We start from the raw sequence: 17,361 nt of genomic DNA on the forward strand, positions 1-17,361 counted from the left end.
GTTAGTTTTTTTTTTTTTAATTTTATTTCAAGTAACAGAAATGGTTTAATGGTTTTGGTCAACTATAATAATCTTAGTTAGAGTAACAATATCACTACTTTTCATCCTCAGACTCCTGATTTTGTAGATGCAAATAAAAATCCCAACTCAGATCAGTGCTGACGCTCCTCTCATAACCATGACAACCACAGAGGGACGTCTGCCAGCTGACCCCAGATCAGTCAGGCCGTGAGCTCGACCCTGCAACGCCCTATAAATCAGAACCAGGTGACAGAAACTCGCGGCGCTCCAGAATCAAATATCCAGAGTCGTCTGTCTCCACCATCACGTCTTCCTGTCTGTCTGCTGTCGACGTGTTTGTTCAGAACGCTTGCCAAGCGCCAGAGCCGTCGGGATATAAACATTCCAGTGAGCGTTCGCCTGCGTTTGCGTGCGAGTCCAATCTTCTGACCTGACCCGAGAGAGTCCGGCACCTTGCACCTGTTTTGATCATTTCTTAGTGCAAAACAACTCTCTCACACACTCACTCTCACTCTCTCGCTTTTTGAGGAAAACATTCCAGGATGTTTCTCCATATAGTGAGTTCAATGGGGTCCAACGGGTCGAAGGTCCAGATGTGAGTTTCAGTGCAGCTTCAAAGTCTCGACACGATCCAGCCGAAGAATAAGAGTCTGATCTAGACAAACCAGCCAACATTTTATATATGTTTATATATATATACTGCATATAAATGTATATACTTTTTAACCACAAATGCTGGTCTTGCACTCGCTGTGATGCGACGCACATTACATAATCACGTTGAAAGGTCACGCGTGAACTAATACTTTAAAGTATGAATCTAACACAACTGAGTGAGTTTCAATGATGTTTACATGCAAGTCTCATTTTCCCTCAATAATTCCCGACTCTTCTTTTGGCCGACTTATTTCCCTGAATCCCTTAGGCAGGAATTCCTCTGTCCGTATCAAGTTGCTCTCTCTCCCCGTCTCTGTTGTTTGTCTGTGAGTCTCATAATGAGAGTAATCTTTTCTATACACTTGGTTTGTGAGTATATAATGCGAGTTTGTTATAATTATACACTTGGTTTGTGCAGTGTATGAATCTGAGCTGTGTTTATACACATTACACATGCGCTCCGCTGAGGTCATGAGCTAAACTTCACTCTGAACCCGTTTACACGCACACTCGCAAGCACAGCGTGTCGCTTTTATTAATGTGAGTGGTTTGCTGTGTGAAGAGTTGCTTTCTCTCTCATGTGGATCTAAGAACAGAGTCCAGGCTGTGTCTATACACTCGGCCTAATGGGTAAACACACAACGCAACTGGGAGAAATGAGTGTGTTTGAGAACATTTGCATGCATCACATCTAACGTGTCATCAATAGACGTAAAAACGTGTTCAGAGTGAACGTCTGCGTTGAAAGTTTTTTCATTGGTCCAACTGGAACCAAATCCCAAGTAGAGCACTAGTGTTGTTATTGTTAATATCTAAAACTATTTGAAACCCTACGTTAACTGAAATAAAGCTAAAATAAAATGTATATGGGACACATGTCTTGATTATTTCAATCAGACCAATTGCCACAGGTGTATAAAGTCAAGCACTAATCCCTTCAGTCTGCGTTTACAAACATTTCTGGAAGAAAGTGTTGTTCTGAAGGGCTCAGTGAAGTCAAAGATGGCACTGTAATTGGATCAGCCAGTTTTTCATATTTCATATTTCGTCCCTGCGACATATTCAACTATAAGTGGTATTATTGGAAAGTGGATGCATTTTAAAACAGCAGCGAGACCAAACCGTAAGTCGTAGAGAGTTGAAACTTTGAGGGATGGTAGTACTCACACCCTCTACACCGACACCAAATCTCGTCCCAATCGGCCTGATGGTGGCGCTACGGGGACCAAAAGTATGTAATGGCTTGTAACTCCTAAGGCGTTCATCGCAGACTCGAGTGTCTTGTATCGTTGGGATCCTTGGGGAAATTTTCAGGTATTTAGTTTTTTAAAACAGGTTCATGTTAGCAGTGTCATGTTAACTTTATCTGGACAGTAACTTTATTCTATCTCTTACTGTAATCTCCTGTTATCACTGTAAAGAAACGCTATATTATTAAAAGCTCTGTATAAATGAAGGTGACTATTGACTCTATTGTGTATTGCATCTTATTGTTTTTTTATTGTTTTATTCATCTACCCCATCTTTGAGAGGAATGGATAAAATAAGAATTGAATTATGACAGTAAAAATCTTGAAATGGTGTGGACGAATTATCACACAGACACACACACACAGTCGGATATGTTGAACTGGTATTGATGAGCTAGTGTGTGTGTGTGTTTTCAGGATCTGTGCGGCCATCACTCGTGTGATACTCTCGGCATGGCAGACGTGGGAACCGTATGTTCTCCGGAGCGGAGCTGCGCGATCATCGAGGACGACGGCCTTCACGCGGCCTTCACCGTGGCACACGAGATCGGTACACACACACACACACATCAACAATCCACCTGCACCATAGACTGTAAAAAAAGAGAACTTTCTCTTCCATTGGTGAAGTGAAGTGAAGCCGCCAAAGTCGCAGTTGTGAGTGTGTGTGGAGCCAACATATCAAGGTCCCACCCACTCTCACACACACTCTCACAGAAACGGTTACTACAAATTTTACTTCAGAGAGGCTGAAAAAAACAGTTATGGCGTCCAATCTCCTCCTGAAAATCCCCCAAAAGTCTGTTGGTGCCTCAGCTGTCAATCATGACATCACATTCACGTTTTTACGCCAAACTTATTTAAACTTACATCTGCGTAATATAACTAGCTAAAATGACAGAAAACATCTTTGGAAAAACTGTTTCTGAAGTGTAATTTGATTGTTTAGTTTCAATCGCGTCCCATTAGACTACATGGGGAGGCGGGGTTTATGAGCTATACTGGGACCAGCCAATCGAGACGCTTCGGCTTCACTTGACCTGCACCTTGATGACATCACTTCCTGTGTGTGTGTGTGTGTGCGCAGGGCATCTGCTGGGTCTGTCCCACGACGACTCCAAGTTCTGCGAGGAACGCTTCGGCTCAAACGAGGACAAGCGCCTGATGTCCTCCATCTTGACCTCCATCGACGCGTCCAAACCCTGGAGCCGATGCACATCCGCCACCATCACGGACTTCTTCGACGACGGCAACGGTGAGGAACCACTGTGACTCAATATCATATCATGGGAATGGTAACGATTCGATAGGATCAAATTCCAAATTGGCCTGTGATTTCAGGGATCTTGATTTTCAGAAATAATCTGGAGATCATGACGCATTATGTTTCTTAAATGGGTTGCAAATTGCATTTCATGTTTAATTTCCAGCTTTATGTTGGTCAGTATTGATTTTGAGCTTGTCCAGTCTTAATTCAGTATTTTTTATGTATTGTTATTGTTTTTATGAAGTTTTTGAATCTAGCGTTTATGTTTATTTATTCAGTTTTAATTTATTTTTAGTCATTTTGTTTGTGTTTTTTTATTTATTTATTTTATGTGCTTTTGTCATTTTTATTCATTTTAGTTAAGAAAATATTTTAGCTTTGTTTCAGTTTGAATTTTAAATATGTAATGGTTATGTGGCCAATTAGTCTTATTTCATTGCTATTATTGATTTCTGAAGGATCATGTGACACTGAAGACTGGAGTAATGATGCTGAAAATTCACAGGAATAAATTACACTTTACTATATATTCACTCAAAAAAACACTATTTTAAAGTGTAGGCTAATAATATTTCACAATTTTGACTGTATTTTAGGGTAAATAAATACAGACTGATTTCACACTTTTATATTATATATGAAAATGATGATATTAAAATGACCATATTAACCAGTGTTGAATGTGCACACAGTTTTATAATTTCTCCACTAATGTCTTGACATCTTCCTCTTGTGGTGTGTGTGTGTGTGTGTGTGTGTAGCCGAGTGTTTGCTAGATGTCCCCCGTCTGCCTCTTCTGGGTCCCGAGGAGCTCCCGGGTCAGAGTTACGACGCCGTCCAGCAGTGCCGCTTGGCCTTCGGGCTCGAGTACACCGTGTGTCCCGGCATGGACGTGTGTGCCCGCCTGTGGTGCGCCGTCATCAGGAAGGGCCAGATGGTGTGTCTGACCAAAAAACTGCCCGCCGTCGAAGGAACGCCGTGCGGGAAGGGAAGAATCTGTCTACAGGGGAAGTGTGTGGACAAGACCCGAAAGAGACACTACTCGGTAAGACCCGAGCTCAGAGAAAAAGCCTTCAAACTCCAAACTTTAAACATCTTCAGAACACAAATGAAGATATTTGTGATTAAATCTGAGCGCTGGATCACTCCTCCAAAGGCTTCTATTGTAATTGAAACTTGCCGGCCCAGAAAGTTATTAAAGACATCGTAAAAATAGTCTGAGTGACTACAGTGGCTACAGTCAATTACAATAGAAGCCTATGGAGGAGTGATCCAGCTCTCAGATTTAATCCCAAATATCTTCATTTGTGTTCTGAAGATGAACGAAAGTCTTACAGGGAGAGTCATTACTGACAGAGTTTACATTTCTGGGTGAACTATCCCTTTAAGACTGCTTCAAACTTTCTGAAGCCTGATGAACTCCCCCTAAAAGTCCCCCTAGTCAACAATTGTTTCCCTTAAAACTCATCTTTGATCACCAAAATGACATAAATGTGGACTAGACCCGAAAGAGACACTCCTCTGTGAGACCAGAGCTCAGATGTGATGCTGGGAAATTAAAAATGACTTGCTTTTTACCAATTTAGAGCTATTGCACATTTAATGCAAGAATTACAACCAATGCAATGCCACTAAAGTGACACATTCCTTATTAATTATGCATAAAAAGTGACACCGATCTGACACGGAAACAGCTTAGTTTTGTCTTAATGATGGAGAATGGTTGGTAATTGTCAGAGAAGTCTATCAAAAGGGTAGTTTAATAGTTAAAAAATGTAATGAAATAGTTGGTGCATTATTTTATTGATAAAAACATGATAAAGGGAAGCATTTTAAAACAGCAGCGAGACCAAACCGTAAGTCGTAGAGAGTTGAAACTTTGAGGGATGGTAGTACTCACACCCTCTACACCGACACCAAATCTCGTCCCAATCGGCCTGATGGTGGCGCTACAGGGACCAAAAGTAAGTTGGTAATTGTCAGAGAAGTCTATAAAAAGGATAGTTTAATATTTCAAAAATGTAATGAAATAGTTTGTGCATGTGCATGTAAATAAACCTTGCTCGGTAAGACCTGAGCTCTTAAAACTGCTTCAAACTCCAAGCTTTAAGCATTATTTGAAACTTAAAAAAGTTTTTAAGTTTCAAGGTTCAAGTATTTTAAAGCTACTTTCTCAAGCCAACCGTGATGCATTTTATTTTCTCAGGATTCTTTGGTGGACAGAAAGCTCAAAAGAACAGCATTTATTTGAAATATAATCTTTTGTAACATTATAAATGTCCCTTTTTGACCAATTTAATGCATCCTCCTTGCTGAATAAATCTTTGCTGTTCGCCCTTCCTGACCCGAGCGTCTCTCTTAACACTGTTGTGTGTGTGTCAGGCTGTTCTGAGTTAACTTGATTAGTATCAAACACATTTAACCGGCAGGAATTTCCCATCCTCTCGGCTGGCTGGTCCGGTCGGGTATTTTTATCCGAGACTCAGAGGTCATTAAGTGTTTTAAGGACTCGTTTTGGTCCCGATGAAGAATGCTGCCGTTGTGTGAGCATGTGTGTGTGTTTGTCGGAAATGCGGTTCTGGTGTCTGTTTTACACACCCTTCCTCTGGCTGAATGTCCAGTGTTCAGCTCTCTCGCTCGTTTCGGGTGTTTTTTGGCTTGTTTATTGCCGGTCAGTAAATGCATGTGCTCAGAAAACACTCGCTTCCGTCCCATCTTTGCCCATTCATGTCACTGAATTCTTCAGATGTTACACGAGATGTTAAAGAACAGCCCAGCTAACACAAATGAAGAGTTCAGATGCAAAAGCCTCTAAGTGCCATTTGAAATTCTCTTCTAGAATAATCATTTTTATCAAGCTTGTATATTTAAATTCAGTAATTTCACTTAAATGGCAATTCATAGGTAATATTCATTGCCATTTAAGTGAAATTACTGAACTTAAATATACAAGCTTGATAAAAATTAACATTCTTGAAGAAAATTTCAAATGGCATTTAGAGGCTTTTGCATCTGAACTCTTCAAATATGCTTTAAGAATTTTTTGTTAATGTTCCCGTTGAGTTATGAAAACATTATTTCTGAATGTTCTCCAAACATTTGAGTCATCCAGTGCTTATGAAAAAACAGTAAAAAGTGACACGCATTTTACAATTTTACAATGACTGGTTCTTGTTCACGTCCAAAAACTACATTCATTAAATTAAGCAAAATTACATTTAATGTACAGTTAGATCTATCACAGTAATTTACCGTATGTAGACGGAAACGTTCTGTTAACCGATTAACAGTTTTGCACTGTAGCATTTACAGTATTTTACCGTTAAAGTCACGATCATTGTTTTACCGTGTATGTCTGATTATCTCCCATTGGTCATGTCTCATGAACCCTTTCTCTCTCTGTGTCGGTGTGTCAGACGTCGAACCACGGCAGCTGGAGCTCCTGGGGTCCGTGGGGTTCGTGTTCCCGTTCCTGTGGCGGCGGAGTCCAGTTTGCCAATCGACTCTGCAACAATCCTCCTCCCCGAAACAACGGACGCTACTGCACCGGGAAGAGAGCCGTGTACCGGTCCTGTAGCGTCACGCCGTGCCCTTCAGCCAGTGAGTGTCCTCACACACACACACACACAGTTAAAAAATTCCAGTAAATTTTACGGTAAGAAACCTAGCTCACCAAAACTGGACAGTTAAAGACTGGAGAAATGTTGCCTGGTCTGATGAGTCTCGAGACATTCAGATGATTTGGCGTTAACAGAATGAGAACATGGATCCATCATGCCTTGTTCCCACTGTGCAGGCTGGTGGTGGTGGTGTAATGGATGTTTTCTTGGCACACTTTAGGCCCCTTAGTGCCAATTGGGCATCGTTTAAATGCCACGGCCTACCTGAGCATTGTTTCTGACCATGTCCATCCCTTTATGGCCACCATGTCCCCATCCTCTGATGGCTACTTCCAGCAGGATAATGACCATGAATCATTTCAAATTGGTTTCTTGAACATGACAATGAGTTGACTGTAGTAAAATGGCCGCCACAGTCACCAGATCTCAACCCAATAGAGCATCTTTGGGATGTGGTGGAATCTAAATCTCCATCAACTGCGAGATGCTATCCTATCAATATGGGCCAACATTTCTAAAGAATGCTTTCAGCACCTTGTTGAATCAATGCCACGGAGAATTAAGGCGAAAGGGGGTCAAACACAGTATTAGTGTGGCGTTCCTAATAATCCTTTAGGTGAGTGTATTGAGTAATATTAATTAACTACATGTACTTAGATTAGGGTTTGGTTGAGGGTTAGTTGCATGTAATTATGCATAATTTACTGTAAGTAACAGGGACATTGTAAAATAAAGTGTTACCTTAAAATGAATGTTCATCTGTCCAATTAATATGTGTCGGTGTGTGTTTGTGTGTGTCAGGTAAGAGCTTCAGACAGGAGCAGTGCGAGGTGCGTAACGGCCCTCAGACGGACCCTAAAGGAGTGAAGACCTTCGTGGAATGGGTGCCGAAGTTTGCCGGCGTTCTTCCCAAAGACATGTGCAAACTCACATGCCGGGCCAAAGGAACGGGATACTACGTGGTGTTCGCACAGAGGGTGAGCACACACACTTCAGATAACCACTGAACATGTCGTGACAATCGTTACACCCCTAATAATTATGTCTTGTGATAATGTTTTGAGAACATTATTAAAGTCCAGATAACTTTAAACGAATGTTTATTCACATATAATGAGAACGTTTGAATGTTCTCTGAAAGTTAACCCCTTAACTGTCACCCCCCTTTTTGAGAATGGGGGTTAAAATGCAATATTCACACTTAAATGGTTGTAATTCATGAGTGCTTGGGAATATACCCAAGTTTGGTCTTGTTTTAAAGGAAACACTCAGGAGATTATTACTGAAGTGAAAACACTTCAAAAAATTAAAGTATGAAATAGTTATGGAAGTTTAAATTCACAGTAAATCAAATGTACAGTATTATGTATTTTTTATTTTATATAAAATATATATGTTACAAAATATGTTTTACTCTAAAATTACTATAAAATCAAAGCCATAAATCTAACTAAGTTATATTCCAAGTTTGAAGTTGATATCACAAAAATTGAAGTTCCCATGAGATTTTGTTTAGGCGTAGTACCAAAAATAGCCACCGGGTGCCATTGAATTCCATTGAATTTAGTTGTATACATTCTGCCTTAACAAATTAATACGTTTCTGTCCAAATATCACTTCTGTCACCTTGAGACTCGGACCTTTCTGACAATATGTGTTTTGTCAAGATTAGAAAAGGTTTTGATAATAAATGATGAAATATAATCAAGTATCAGCTTTCAAATGATACCTAATTTATGATAACTACTAAAATATGTGATATAATAAAAAAGGCGATACAAAATTATATTATAGTTTAGAGGATAATATATATATATTTGATAATTTTTAGAGGATAATATTATATTAGCATTTTTTTAATTGAAAAATACTAGATTATATGTTTCATTATGAACTTTTAGCATAAAAACAGAAGTTTCAATGATTAAAAATGGGTGCATTGACTTTTTGTGACAAAGGTCAGACCTCCTGTTATGATGCAGATTTTTTGAGGTGCACTCTTCATCAATTACTCTTCCTACATAATTTGTAACACGAAACAGGGATTGAATATTTATTTAGAAGTCTTCGACCTTTCCAACAATATATACTTTGTCATAATTAGATTAAGATTTAATAGAAATATAGTGAAGTAAATATAGGCGTCCCGGTACCGGTTACCGTGGAGAAACGGTGCATAATCTAATTACCTATGTGCTAATTTGCATAAATACCTCACCAGATCCAAACATTGGGAATATCCGGGTGAACGTGTGGTGTTTTCCGCAGGTCATTGACGGGACGGAGTGCCGGCCGTACAGCAGTTCGGTGTGTGTGCGAGGGAAGTGTGTTCGCACCGGCTGCGACGGCATCATCGGCTCCAAACTTCAGTTCGACAAGTGCGGTGTGTGTGGCGGCGACGGGAACGGCTGCATCAAAGTGGCGGGAAATTTCACCAAGAAGAGGTGAGGAAACACACACATTAGACACACACACTTCGCTGTGTAAACTCTATATGGAGCAGAGGAGCTGTTCCGCTGGGTCCTTCTAAAGCCAGTTTTACTTCAGTGTGTTCAGTATACGGTCATTTATTGTTAAAGTTTTAGCATTTTTAGTTTGAATGTTGATCATTTTTAAGTTATTCTATGTTTACTGAAGCGTCCCATTCATTCCTAAGGGGCTCAAATTGACCTGCGAGGGAAGGATTTGTTACTTTTTTTAAATTTCAACCACAAAAATTCTCTAATCTATTACATTTTTGTGTGTATTCGTGGTTCAAGTGCGATAAAAGTCCTGGGGTCTCCAATGGACACTCAATTTTTAGGGAAGGATGATGGCTAAAGGAGTGGTTCACTTTTAATAAAACTTTTGCTGATAATTTCCTCACCCCCGTGTCATCCAAGATGTCCATGTCTTTCTTTCTTCAGTCGAAAAGAAATTAAGGTTTTTGATGAAAACATTCCAGGATTTTCTCCATATAATGGACTTCAATGGGGACCAAACGGTTCAAGGTCCAAAAGACAGTTTCAGTGCAAACTGTTCAAAGGGCTTTAAACGACACCAGACGATGAATAAGGGTCTTATCAAGCAAAACGATCGCTCGTTTAATAAATCGTTCGTGACTCTCCTGTTCGAACTCGTTTATCAAAATGAACAAATCTTTTCCCGAGTCAACTCGTTCATTTCGTTCGCAGAATGAACCAAATGACTCGAAAAAGATTTGTTCATTTTGATGAACGAGTTCGAACAGGAGAGTCACGAACGCACATCACAGAACAGAGCAAGGCGAGCATTTGAGCTTATAAAACTTAAATAACCGCTCGTTTCGCTTGACAAGACCCTTATTCATCGTCTGGAATCGTTTAAAGCGCTTTGAACAGTTTGCACTGAAACTGTCTTTTGGACCTTGAACCGTTTGGTCCCCATTGAAGTCCATTATATGGAGAAAATCCTGGAATGTTTTCATCAAAAACCTTAATTTCTTTTCGACTGAAGAAAGAAAGACATGGACATCTTGGATGACATGGGGGCGAGTAAATTATCAGCAAAAGTTTTTTCAAATCCTTTAAGGATGTTTAGACATTTGCAGTGTAAAACAAACAGTTGATTCTCTCGTCCTCTCTGTCCTCCAGTAAGGGCTACACGGATGTGGTGAAGGTCCCCGAGGGTTCGACGCACCTCAAGGTTCGCCAGTACAAGCCGAAGGGCCAGTCGCGCTACACGGCGTACCTCTCGCTCCGCCGTCCCGGGGGAGAATACCTTCTGAACGGCAAGTTCATGATCTCCACGTCCGAGACCATCGTCCCCCTCAACGGCTCGGTCCTCAACTACAGCGGCTGGAGTCAGCGGGACGAGGCCCTTCACAGCATGGGCCCCGGGGCCCTTCAGGAGAGCCTACTGGTGCAGATCCTGGCCACGGATGCTAAGAAACCACTAGACATCCGCTATAGCTTCTACATGCCTCGGAAAACGCCGTTCCCGCCTCGGATTTCCAACGTGGCTCCGCCCACCGCTGCCGCTTTGTCTTCCGCGGATTTGCTGACGTTCACGACCGAGGTTCCGACTGAGACTCCGACGGGGCCGCGGTGGGTCACGGGACCGTGGATGACGTGCTCCAGAACTTGCAATACGGGTTGGCAAAGTCGCACGGTTCAGTGTAAAGACCCTCACGGGAAGCTTGTGAAGAGCTGCCCGCTCAGCGCCCGGCCGTCGGCCTTCAAACACTGCCTGATTAAGAAGTGCTGAGGATTCAAATGTTCGTAAAACTCGTGCTCGAATCACAATCACTGTGGATTCTGCGACTCGGACAAGGAGCTTTGGCTCTATCCTCGAATGTGGCGATGTGTGGCCACGCCCCCTTGACAAAGCCACGCCCCTGATCCATATGACACGCCCCTCGAGTTCACACTGGCAGTCGTTTAACCGTTGCTGTAGCGTTCGACGGGTAACACTTTACAATAAGGTCCGTTAGTTAACTTTAGCTAATGCAGCAATACATTTGTGTCTGTATTAGTGTAATTATACATTTAAATACTGCGTAATATTAATTAACTTCATGTACTTACTATAGGGCAAGGGTCGGATTAGGATTTGGTTGAGGGTTAGTTGCATGCAATTATAATTGTACTCATTGGTAACACTTTATTTGACAGTGTCCTCGTTACATATGTTACATGCACTGACCATAACAATAAATACGGAGGCATATTGCATTCACTTGAAGAAAAAAATCTACTCTTTTTTTCTGAATTAACGAGTTAATTTTTCATTAGAAAAAAAATTGCTCTGTTTTTCTGAATTAACGAGTTGATTTTTCATGAGAAAAATTTTTTTTGTTCTGTTTTTCTAAATGAATGAGTTAATTTTTCGTGAGAAAAAAAGTTTTTGCTCTGTTTTTCTGAATTAACGAGTTAATTCAGAAAAACAGAGCAAAAAAAAAAAATTCCATGAAAAATTAACTTGTTAATTCAGAAAAACAAAACAAAAAAAAAGTCCATGAAAAATTAGCTCGTTAATTCAGAAAAACAGAGCAAAATATTTTTTTTCTCATGAAAAATTAACTCATTAATTCAGAAAACAGAGCAAAATATTTGTTTTTTCATGAAAAATTAACTCATTAATTCAGAAAAACACAGCAAAAATAAATTTCAATGAAAAATTCACTCGTTAATTCAGAAAAACAGAGCAAAAAAATTCTCATGAAAAATTAACTCATTAATTCAGAAAAACAGAGCAAATGTTTTTTTTCTCATGAAAAATTAACTCGTTAATTCAGAAAAACAGAGCAAAATATTTTTTTTCTCATGAAAAATTAACTCATAAATTCAGAAAAACAGAGCAAAATATTTTTTTCTCATGAAAAATTAACTCATTAATTCAGAAAAACACAGCAAAAATAAATTTCCATGAAAAATTCACTCATTAATTCAGAAAAACAGAGCAAATTTTTTTTTCTCATGAAAAATTAACTCGTTAATTCAGAAAAACAGAGCAAAATATTTTTTTTCTCATGAAAAATTAACTCATTAATTCAGAAAAACAGAGCAAAATATTTTTTTCTCATGAAAAATTAACTCATTAATTCAGAAAAACACAGCAAAAATAAATTTCCATGAAAAATTCACTCATTAATTCAGAAAAACAGAGCAAATTTTTTTTTCTCATGAAAAATTAACTCGTTAATTCAGAAAACAGAGCAAAATATTTTTTTTCTCATAAAAAATTAACTCATTAATTCAGAAAAACAGAGCAAAATATTTTTTTTCTCATGAAAAATTAACTCATTAATTCAGAAAAACACAGCAAAAATAAATTTCCATGAAAAATTCACATTTGTTAATTCAGAAAAACAGAGTAGATTTTTTTTCTTCAAGTGAATGCAATACGCCTCCGTACAATAACAATAAATTATGCGTAATTACATGCAACTAACCCTCAACCAAATCCTAATAGTAAGTATAGTAACTTTAAGTACATGAAGTTAACACACTGTAACACAGACACCTTAAAACTAAAGTGTAACCGGGTTGTTTATAGTTAATGCTACAGTAATTACAGGTAACGTGTAACAAGGACACTAAAAGAAATTTTGATCCGACCACAGGGCTGCACGATGAACACGATTTCTGCTACTACGCATAATTGTCTGCGATATTATAAATCCAAACATGAATCTTGTGGTTGTGCTGATTAAATGCGCAACCTCTCTGTGACAATACAACATGTTTTTGTTGTTGTTTTAACCGAATAAAAACATAATTTGGTGTGCAATACATTAACAACTATGCATTTATCCCAAGCTGCTTGTTCTGATGAGATTTTGCAATTGAGAACGGTCTCGATTATGATTTTTGAGCGAAATGTTGCTGATTATCATATTATCGTGCAGCCCTGCTCCCATTGGTGGTCGCCGCATGACATCACAGCTCATTTGCATGAAGCTGGACTGAGTTGCCTCAGACTGTCAACTCTCACTGAAATGACTGTCTAAAGTAGTTTAGCAAATCTCTGTCAGTGTGAACGTCGCTTTAAGGGTCTAGAAAACCCCGGGGTCAGGACTGGAAGGGTTTAATGAAGACTGAGACGGACTGGTTTCCAGGGTTTGAAGACTGAGACGGACTGGTTTCCAAGGTTCGAGCTGATGTTTGAGTCTTAAACTCCCCGATGAACTGAGCTTCCCTTCTTTGTAATGGAAAAAGGAAATATGGCTCTGTGATTTAAATGTGTGTGTGTAATTTTCTCAGTTCAGGGCTCGAGGTGTGTGTGACACTGTGTGCCCTCGATACTCGCAATAACGCTGTTTACACGTCTGTGTTGTTCTGGGTTCAAAAATAAGTTAGCAACACTTTACAATAAGGCCGCATTTGTTAACATTAACTAACTATCAGTGAACGAGGCATTTAATAATCTTTGTCAATATGTTCATGTTAGTTCACAGTGCATTAAAGGGATAGTTCACTTTGAAATTAATTTTTGGTGTGTTTTATCTTACCTCAAGGGCATCCAAGATGTAGGTGTCTTTTCAATTTTGATATTTTTAGGTCAAACCGTTCTTGTCTGTCAGTCATATAATGGAGGTCTATGGTCACCACCTCAAAGAGCAGCACAGAGAAGTCCAAATTAAACATGATTTAATGACTCGTAAATGTAAGTACACATTGATGGCCTAAGACACGAAACGAGCGGTTTGTGTGAGAAAACCAACAGTATTTATATCGTTTTTACCTTGTGTAATCACAGCCACGTCCAAGTGATGTGAACGCTTTGGTCTGTGATCTCTTGCGCGGTTGCGGAAAAAATTCAACGTTGTCTGTTGATATATCGAAATCGTCTTCCATTGTGATTTCCTGTATATCTAAATATGTTTAGATCTTCACAGTGAAGGGCAACACTTCCCAAATCTCTGTGTAAACAATGAGTGACGTACACGCCCGAGAGGGCTGTGATTACAAGAGGTAAAAACGATATAAATACTGTTGGTTTTCTCACACAAACCGCTCGTTTCGTGTCTTAGGCCATCAGTGTGTACTTACATTCACGAGTCATTAAATCATGTTTAATTTGGACTTCTCTGTGCTGCTCTTTGAGGTGGTGACCATAGACCTCCATTATATGACTGATAGATGAACGGTTTGACCTAAAAATATCAAAATTGAAACTACTGCGGAAACAAAGACACCTAAATCTTGGATGCCCTTGAGGTAAGATAAAACACACCAAAAATTAATTTTAACGTGAACTATCCCTTTAACAAATACGATTTTTAATTTTTAGTAAAGGTAGAAATTAACACTAGCTTTGTTTTTATGCACAAAAACAAAACTGAATGGAAACGGCTAGATGTGGATAAATTTTAAAAATGCACAAATGTGGCTCAGCGTCAGCTGTGATTGGATAACAGGAGTAACCAGCGGACCAATGGCGTCGCAGCGTCTCTAATGCTGGTTTGGTCGGAGTGTGTGATCAGAATGATTGGGTTTATTCCCTCCAGAAGTGTGTTCACAAACGCCAGAGAACACGACAGCGTTTACCGTGACGCTCGACACACACACGTTTATGATGGAGGGAAAAGAGAAAGATTTCAGAAACGTACAGTTTTATACTGATATTCTGCACCAGGAAGTGATGATTTTATTCTCTTGAACACATGAGAGGGAAATTATTCATTGCTAATGCAGTTAACTAAATATAACCTTATTGTAAAGTGTTACCACATGATTATCACATTAATATGGTCAAACACGTTGAATGGACGTCTATGGGACGGGAAAAAGCCTGTAAACGAGAACCTGTTTTTCATTCCACGTCACTGATCTTACATTGTTTTCCATGTAGACGTGTGTTTTTCTTGCGTTTTTAAATGTAAAACCCCTTTTTTTTGTGTTGATGAACTTTAAGTTGAAATATATCTCTGGAGTTGAATTATATAACTTTGCACAGACCTGGAGAAACGTTTAACATGCTTTATGTTTAGTGTGTATTCAGATGCCCCATAGACTTCCATTGTAAGTGTGTTACTTTGAGACTGCAGTGAACGCCTCAGTTCAACCTTGAAACACTGAAGCTGAATTAACGATGTTTTCATGCTTCATAGCTCAGTGTTATTTACATATGCAAACGCTCATGCAAATGAATGCAGATGTGTGTCCGAATCATTCAGCATCACACGTGTGATTTATATGACCAGCAGAAAGTCAACATGCAATCAACAGTTCATGTTCACGCTCTTATTTTGAACGATCAGGGACGTTATAAATTGTCATAATCTTTCCGATTATTGCTTTTTCTCAGAGAATATCCCTGGAAATGCTTCACATGACAGAAATGCAAATGTTGCACGTTGACTTTAAACCTGCTGACGAGTGAATAATCTCCACCATCTCATCTCTTTTCTCCATGTATATGCAGTACCGTTCTACCGTCTCGATGGGTTTCACTGAAAATACACAGCACTGATTTTATAATTTATTGTTTGTACAACTGGTATGTGAAAAAAAAAGAAAACACATGATGAATTTATTTATTGTTATGGTCATTTTGTCTCATAAATACTATTTAACTAGGAATATGAGTGAGCAGAATAGTTCCTTTTGAAGAAAATTGTGTTTTTTTAGCCATCTTCATGAATATATGTATATATAAAAACAAAGCGCTATATTTAAAAGTTTGCATTTCGTTGATTTATTTCTTGTTTCACTGGTTTAGTTAAAGGGACAGGTCTTCTAAAAAGCCGTCATTGTTTACTCACCCTCGAATTGTTTCCGAATGAGTTTCTTTTTAAGAACATATTTTGGACCCCATTGACTTCCATTGTATTTTTTTTTTTTTTTCAATGGGGACCAGAAACTGTTTGGTTACCAACATTACTCTTTAAGGGTGATTAAATGATGACAGAACCATCCCTTTAACATCTCTAACTTCTTAAATGAGAAGTTCGTTAAGGTAAACGAGAGCGGAGGGTGATATTTTTAACCCTTTATTAGACACAACACTAACCTCAACACACGCTTCAGTAAGTGTTTTATATTAAACAAGAACTGATTTTAATTCTGATCTGATCAAGATCAAGAGGACGGGGCAAGTTGTCACACGTTATCGGTGTAATTTCTGCATATATAAAATCTTATTGAGCATCTCTGTTATTTCCCAGGAAATAAATTAATATTTCCGCAGTTCATTTAACACACGCTGACCCTATGGGGTAAGTTGTCACATGTTAACCTGGTAGGCTACTTATCGACACTTATTTTGAGAATATCTTCATACACTTCTCTGTACTAAAATGTATTATTGGCTATGAAATGTAGACAGTGTGACCATTATGACACCAATACATTAAACACAAAAAGCAGCTTTAAATTTTAAGCATACATAAACATATGATCTGTTTTTATTAAGAAAGCAGACATTTAAAAAAACACAGCATGTAAATAAAATAAATCTAATTTAGGATAACCAGACCAGCTGACGATTAGTCAAGACTAGAAGAAGAATGTAAAAATGTTAATTTCTTGTGGGATAAAATTGTTTTTTCATGCGGATAATAATTCAAAAGCATAAGATAAAGGATGGCACGTAGCTTTATTCTGCACTCTCTCTTTATACTCTATACTTGTTAACTTAATTCCCAACAGTTTGCTTGTCATTGTTACTCCCTCTCCTCTGAGCCTCTGACGCATTAATATATGTAATATATTTAATAATAATAATATATTAATATATGCATTAGTATATGAGGAGCTCTAAAATGAATTTCTGGAGAAATGTGTCATGAATCCCAACTGAGAAGAACTCCACCCTTGGCTATCAAGACAATCACATTTGATGACATCACTTCCGGTTCAGTTAGACCACGTTACTGTAGCTAAATAGGGTGTCACTCCTGAGTATTGTGTTTAATCTCGCCGTGCACACGCCGGTAATATAAGGTTAGTAACAACAGCATATTTTTGGAAATCTACATAACTGTGCACGAGCGTGAAAACCTTTCTTTTACTGTCTATGGTGGAAACACAACTAGCTGTTAAAGCTGTGACGTCACTGCCGGTGTAGCGCTAAAAACAGAAGA

General features: G+C 38.8%; 1 protein-coding gene across 1 annotated transcript in view; it reads left to right on the plus strand.

Annotated features, from left to right (window-relative positions):
- Positions 1–11,150, plus strand: part of adamts5 (ADAM metallopeptidase with thrombospondin type 1 motif, 5 (aggrecanase-2)) — a 20,604-nt gene extending 9,454 nt beyond the window's left edge. Inside the window, exons 2-8 of the mRNA XM_039687838.2 lie at positions 2,346–2,478; positions 3,016–3,183; positions 3,957–4,240; positions 6,612–6,795; positions 7,617–7,792; positions 9,084–9,259; positions 10,427–11,150. Coding sequence (XP_039543772.2) covers positions 2,346–2,478; positions 3,016–3,183; positions 3,957–4,240; positions 6,612–6,795; positions 7,617–7,792; positions 9,084–9,259; positions 10,427–11,039 — 1,734 coding nt within the window. The 3' untranslated portion in view covers positions 11,040–11,150. The remainder of the gene's footprint in view (positions 1–2,345; positions 2,479–3,015; positions 3,184–3,956; positions 4,241–6,611; positions 6,796–7,616; positions 7,793–9,083; positions 9,260–10,426) is intronic.
- Positions 11,151–17,361: the final 6,211 nt, after the last annotated feature.

The sequence above is a fragment of the Pimephales promelas genome, chromosome 6 (assembly GCF_988280905.1).
Source record: "Pimephales promelas chromosome 6, fPimPro1.hap1.1, whole genome shotgun sequence".
NCBI lineage: Eukaryota > Metazoa > Chordata > Actinopteri > Cypriniformes > Leuciscidae > Pimephales > Pimephales promelas.